Source organism: Alternaria triticimaculans (assembly GCF_023758025.1).
Source record: "Alternaria triticimaculans strain BMP 0046 chromosome Unknown scaffold_14, whole genome shotgun sequence".
Classification (NCBI taxonomy): Eukaryota; Fungi; Ascomycota; class Dothideomycetes; order Pleosporales; family Pleosporaceae; genus Alternaria; species Alternaria triticimaculans.
Genome location: NW_026055971.1, coordinates 558,758 through 565,349, shown reverse-complemented (window position 1 = coordinate 565,349; position 6,592 = coordinate 558,758). Strand labels below are relative to the sequence as shown.

Here is a 6,592-nt window from a genome sequence, read left to right as displayed (position 1 = left end):
AGGCCTGGTTAGGGATCATAGAAGAAGAGCCGTACAATCGTACGGGAATTGCCATTGTTCTACAGCAAATCTCGAGTGGAAACCTATTCAGGAGAGTCAGCAGTTGCCCACCCGTTCCCATCTACACCACGAACTTATCCCGACGCACAGCTTGGAACATTATGAGCAAGCAGATATATATCGTGCATGATTCTGATCATCGCGTGGATACCTGGAGTACTGCCAGTAGCACCATCTTGGACAGGCTTCTATCTTGTGTTCAATCCAGGCCGCGGACCCTGAAATATACGAAAATTGTTGAGTACGAAGTTAGATTCACGTCGATTTCTGAGAATGGGTACTCGTTCTACAGCTCATGGCCACCAGTTGCGGAAGGCGGGTATTTCGATAGACCCATGTTCGTCTGCTTTGGGCCACGCAGCACCATGTTCTACATAATTTTCTCCAACGAAAAGCAGGACAGGTTCGCAGTAAGAATCAAGATTGAATGGGGCAAATGCTATCCAAAAGTCGTGAAAACGGCATTTTGTGGACTTACCGGCCAATATACCGACACAGCTCTGGAACACTGCTGTGGAACGAAGATCGGTTTAAAAGTCCCGCAATTCGTCGAAGATATGCACTGGAGCCCCTATCTCGCCACGAAGAACGCGACTACCAACGAGATTGGTTACGTGTACGCAAAAAACGAACCATGGATTATAGTGGAACAGGGTGATAATTATCAGTTCGTGCGGGACATTGAACAGTCTCATCTCGTGTGGAAGAAAGGTCTCTACTCGGAAGAAGAGTCAGCGGCAAGGGTAGAGCGCAGTAAGACACCAGAAGGATGCACACCGACGGAGACCACAGTATAGAATATGACGATGGTAGTACTACCTCTTGGATATACCGCAGCACCTTTCTTCCGTCACATACACGTGCTATTGCGTCTGCGCTTACAACCCCGCATCCAAACTCACACTCGTACATAAGACAGAACGTGTCAACACACTATCACATATTCACAAGACGTCCAAACGTATAGTTATGTAAATGTATGTATACATTCCTACTACATATGCAACAGCATATCCACATCCATAACAAAGAGAAAATCGCAAATGGGTATATAAATGAGGGCCGACTCGGCCCGATGCCTGTCAGCATGTACAAAAACGCCTTTTGTTCCAGTATGCCGCTCGTCATTAACTCAATTCCGCAATAGCGAGCCCCAGGCTCCTTTCTATCACTACCCCAAACCCATGGGGCTTCTCGTGGGGCCATGCCTGTCCGCTGCGCACAACCACCCTGAGGTGTGCAAGGATAGATCGCGCGTGGGGCATGAGGCGTGCTCGTGCAGCGCAGGGGTAGGGGTATATGTGTCCGTAGATGTGCCGACCGTAGTAACGCCTGCCCGTTCGTGATTACTGATGTATCGTTCGTTGTGAATCGTGTTGAGTGTTCGAAAATCGATTGTGCACTCAGCCTGGCGGCGGTGGTCGACGGGGAGACTCGCTCGTTCGTCGGGGTGTTGAGACACTATCTCGCTGCATGTCTCTCATCGCCTCGGCATAGTCCTTCTCCGCAGCCATGTCTCTGCTGTTACTGTTGACCATGTCGTCGATAAACTGATGTTGTTTCTTCTGCACGGGTTGTGCATCTGCTCCTGTAGGGCCATCGCCCAACATGCTGGGCACGATATCTTCTGGATCCAGCCCAGCGTTTGAGTCCCGGTAATCCGGCTGGTTGGGGAACATAACAGAGTCTTTTTGAGGTCTTCGCGCACGTTTTGGCTTCAGTGGGAAGTTGCTGGGATGGATGTAGTCGCCGTCTGGGCTGCGCACATTCTGGAGCGCGTTTGCTTCCCTCTCCATCTCTTCCCATGTGGCGACGAGGTTGTTGTCGTTCCGACTCCGGCTGTCGCTCGGGTCGCCCGAGAAGCTGCCTAGTCGACTGATCCGGAAAGCTCGTAGGCGGTCGAGTGCCACCTTGAAATCGTCGAGAACGACTGAATCCGTCAGGCACTTGAATACGAATGCGAACTTCCAGAAGGGGTTGATGCCCGTGGCTCCTGGGAGTTTGATAGCCTCTGTGACTGTAGAAATGTCCAGGACGATGAAGATTATGCTGAGTAACATGGACAACAACATGATACCAAAACGCGGCGAAATGCGTACGATCTCCTTGAGGCTCAGTTCGTATTGCGTCTTGATGACCCAGAAAAGGTAGATGGTGGTGAGGATCCACCAGGGATCACGGCATAGCGCCTCATACGGTCGTGTGTGCAGGAATAACTTGTTGACGCCATGAAAGTAGGCGAAGTTGGCGTATATCTCCACGACCCAGTACGGTTGAACAAGCACTACGGTGCCGATGAAGATATAGCTGACAGGTTTTGAGAGGAAAGGCTTGATCTTCATCCATGCAATGACATTGTGCAGAGACCAGGAGGCGTTCAGGAAGATGGCGGCGACGGAGAGCCACCAGGCGTGGACTGGGCTGGGAAAAAATAACCAGAATCCTTGCCAGATACCAAGGATGAGCTGGACTTGATTAGTATGGATGTAAGCAGATATGTAAATGTGGACTCACTTCAAGGAGAATTAACTAGATGGTTGTCAGCGGTGGTCACTGCTTAAAGAGGGTTCTTACTAACCTTGTGCAACAGGACGCCGCGCCTCATGTTTGCCAACGTGATGAACGCCATAATGATGAGCGAACCCACGAGATAACCTTGCGCCCATGCTTCCAGAATGAGTTCCTCCGGGTTGCTGGGCTTGGGTACGACCTCACCCTCATTCCATTTGCGCTCGATGTCGGGTATGGGACTCATGGTGTTGGCAGAATTTTCGAAGGTCGGTTCGGAAAGCCGGGGCAGATGCCGAGGAAGCGTGCTGTGATGTCACAACGCGAAAGGCTTCAAATTCGATCTCAACACTTTTACCATGGCAGGCGTGAGTGGGAGCGACAACGATGGGTTTATGAGGAAAGACGGGGAATGAGTACAAGAACGAACGGGCGCAGCTGGGCGTTTCTCGTGGCGCGTCAGTTCTCCGCATCTCGCCATGACATTTACGGACGATGGTCATCCTGGAGGCTCCGGGGGCCGAGTCCATGCGTAATGGTGCTTTGCCTAAGGGAGGCATAGTGTTATTGAATCATGGCGGTGGCGCCCAGTCGGCAATTGGGACCACGCGGGCCAAGAGGTGTTTGGTGAAGCTGTGAATAAGCCAGCCGTTGTCGACTCTGCACCGAGGCCTAGAGCCATTGGCCGGGCCGGCAAGTCTTTCGCTGACGCGCCGCCGCCACGAACGTCTGCAGTGTTTGCACCATGACTGCCGCAATGGAATACTGAGGCATGGATTGGATGCGCACATTTTGCGCGAGAACCAGCTGTTGCCGATGCGGTCAATGTCAGCACGGAACAGTGTACCGTGCAACGGCCGCATGCGTTCTGGTGCCTGGACGGCTAAAATTTGAAGTTCAGCACGCCTTGACCGGAAGCGGCTACCGTCGATGTCGAGGGCTGCCAGCTGCATGGATGCTGCGGCGGGTGAGCGACATGGGACCCAACAGGCCGGGCCAGCGTCCTGGAATCTGGGATCGAAGTCTATCTACGGTGTTCATCTCCTTGCGGTTTTGGTGTGTGTTTCGTGTGCGAGGCTGTCTACCTTTGGTAGCAGCGCGACTAGATGGTAGATGACGGTGTGGCAGTATCTCAGAGAGTGTGTTTCAGATGGGACAATGTTTCAGATGAGGCAAAGGACGGCTCTGTAACGTGACAGTACACCACCGCAAGAGGGAAAACATTGCGCTTCAGCTTGCGACGGAGGGCTATGGAGTCCTCGACGTGAGCTGAGATTATCCGGAGGCTGTGAACAGCTTGTTATGGTGCGAAGACGCGTCCCGACGATGCAGCTGACGCAGTACCAGGCGTAAAGGGGACAATGGTCTATAAACAATGAGGCATTGCATGCTATCGTCACTGACGCCTTCCGGCTTACCAAGTACAGCAGAAGGTCGACTGCCGGCTAGACAGCCTCTAGATTTCAGGATCGACAGGTGAGGCCAGCACGCGCCAGGCGATGTGGTTGATTTCGCAGGTGTCATCAGAAGCCCAACCATGGAAAAAGTAGCTTCGGGTCCCAAATGCTGTATTGGCGGCTACAACTGCCTAGCTGGCGACAGAAGTCTAAAGTGACGACCGGGTCTGTGGGCCATCCGTGGACATTGGCTGCATCATCAACACAGACTTTCATTTCATGGACCAGGGCGAGGACATGAAGAAACAAAGCGGCACATATGGCGAAGTCTGTCGCAAAGGTAGTACTGCGTAGTCAGCATGAGGATGTTCGACTCATAGTGATGCTCCCGTTCGAGGCACATGGCAAGGGCATGGCAAGGCTGGGGAAACGCGCTAGCTGCCCCGCTGAAGTCATAGAGAATCGCCGCGTCAAACATTGTTTGCGGCCAGCGCGCAGAGCTTCAGACTCGCCCACGACATCCAACAACCGCTGCAGAAGCATACGCGTTCAACATGTTCAAAAAGAAACCCACTGTAGGTTGCAATCTCGCACATACGCTGCACTGACTAACGCCCCTTAGATCAAGCCCCTCTCCCCCCTCAAGTCGAGCGACCGCCGCAGGACTGCCGACCAGATCATCGCCGACTTTGGCATAGACATTCCCGTAGATGCCGACGCGAATCCTGAAGACAAGGCAGCTTCTTCAACCGCCGGCCTCACAGCACTGCGCAAGTCGTTGCTCCCCGAGAATGCCCTGTCCGCGCGCTTCACCACAACCGCGGGGCCAGACCTCAAGCAGGTGTCGGGGACAATATACGTAGGCAGCCATGAGGGCACCAGCGGGGAGCAGAGGGTGTTGTGGGCGAAGGTCGGTGACAAAATGTACCCTACCGTCTATACTCTCTGGCACAACCCACGAATAGTCCCGTTGCTCTATACGCCACTCGTCGTGGTCGAGAAGATGCAGGGTGGCGCCGACCTGATGACGCCTGGCCTGCAACGAGGCCCGCCTTTCCCCAAGAAAGCGACCAAAGGCGCAATCGTTGCCATTGCAAGCCTCGAGGCGCCGACAGTACCCATGGCGGTTGGCGAGTGCGTCATCGATGTAAGCGCGTTGGGCAAAGTCCAGGGCACCAAGGGTATGGCTGTGTCGACGTTTCACTGGGCAGGCGACGAACTGTGGTCTTGGAGTTCGACAGGCAAGGCAGGCACTGAGCCTCCAGATATCCTCCAGGGCTGGGACGACGACAATGGTGAGGAGGCCAGTCTCGCTCAACGCACGGCAGCCGTCGATCTAGATGATGAGGAAGGTGGTATCACTCTCGATGCCACCCCGACAGAACGGTCAGAGGCGGAGAAAGCACAGGGCGTACAAGGCGAAGACGCGCCATCCAACAACGACTTCATCGATGTCCTTGAAGATAAAGAGCTTACAACCAAGGGTATGCTTCCTACCCTCAATTACACTGGCCACTAGCTAACAAACTTAGAAATCGACGAAGCCTTCAAGAATGCCTTCTTGTACGGTGTCCGCTACCACATGGATCACAACAAGGGCCAGCCCTCCTACGGCCTCGACTTCCCGATCTCGCAGACAAATGTCATGTCCACGCTCGTCCTACCCTTCCTCCCTACCTATACCCCTGCGCGAACAGCCTCATTACAAATCAAAAAGACAAGTTGGAAGAACCTGAGAAAGTTCGTCCGGTATCTGGACAAGCAACAAATTCTCAAGTGCAAAGACCGCGACGGCAATGAGGTCGTAGTCCTTGACATCGACTTCAAGGACCGCCAGATCGAATCATTCGTCCCCTACCGGCTACCGAAGAAAGATGCGCCAACCGCAGCGAGCGTAAACGGCAAGCCAGCCGCACCTCTCTCCGCCGAGTCCTCCGTAGGCCAAAAGCTCAAGCTCGTCTCAGTCCTCCGACCCAAAGAGAAACTCGCACCGATTCTGAGCGCCTCCAAAGCCGACCCCCGCGGTCTCTACACCCCATCAGAGCTGAAGCAACTCCTCATCGCCTACATAGAAGCCGAGAACCTAATCGACCCCAAGAATAAGCGCCTCATCCGCATAAACCCGCAGCTTGCAGACGCGCTACTAGGCTCCTCGGCCGCCGACAACGCCGCCCTCTCCTCAGGAGCCATGCCACGCGACGCCCTAGCCGAGCGCATGGTCGCCGCCTCCTCCCCTTTCCACGCCATAATCCGCAACGACGCCGACATCTCTGACGCGAAGCCCAAAGCCGGTGCACCACCTAAGATCCAAATCACCCTTGAGACGCGCAGCGGCAACAAGACTGTGACGAAAGTACATGGACTGGAGCCGTATTACATTTCGCCGCAGCCGCTTGCTGATGAGCTGCGCAAGACGTGTGCCGGTAGTACGAGTGTGGATAAACTGCAGGGGTCTAGTCCCAAAGCACCGGTTATGGAGGTTATGGTGCAAGGGCCGCAGAAAGATGCTATTATGAAGGCGTTGGAGAAGAGGGGCGTGCAGAGGAACTGGGTTGATGTCGTGGATAAGACGAAGGGGAAGAAGAAGTAGATGTATATACGATAGGTTTGCAAGCAGTTGAATGATA

The 6,592-nt window shown here is 53.9% G+C and overlaps 2 protein-coding genes across 2 annotated transcripts; one reads left to right on the top strand and one right to left on the bottom strand.

The window, feature by feature from the left end:
* Nucleotides 1-1,463: 1,463 nt before the first annotated feature.
* J4E78_008360 (uncharacterized protein) lies at nucleotides 1,464-2,815 on the bottom strand (the record flags this gene model as incomplete). The annotated part of the gene is made up of 2 exons (XM_049368961.1): nucleotides 1,464-2,525; nucleotides 2,639-2,815. 2 exons carry the CDS (start codon nucleotides 2,813-2,815, stop codon nucleotides 1,464-1,466), a joined length of 1,239 nt encoding a protein of 412 aa, XP_049219405.1.
* A 1,704-nt stretch (nucleotides 2,816-4,519) lies between these two features.
* Nucleotides 4,520-6,555, top strand: J4E78_008359 (uncharacterized protein; the record flags this gene model as incomplete). Its single annotated transcript, XM_049368960.1, has 3 exons — nucleotides 4,520-4,540; nucleotides 4,588-5,449; nucleotides 5,498-6,555. The coding sequence occupies 3 exons, from the start codon at nucleotides 4,520-4,522 to the stop codon at nucleotides 6,553-6,555; spliced, it is 1,941 nt and encodes a 646-aa protein (XP_049219404.1).
* Between the last annotated feature and the right edge of the window lie 37 nt (nucleotides 6,556-6,592).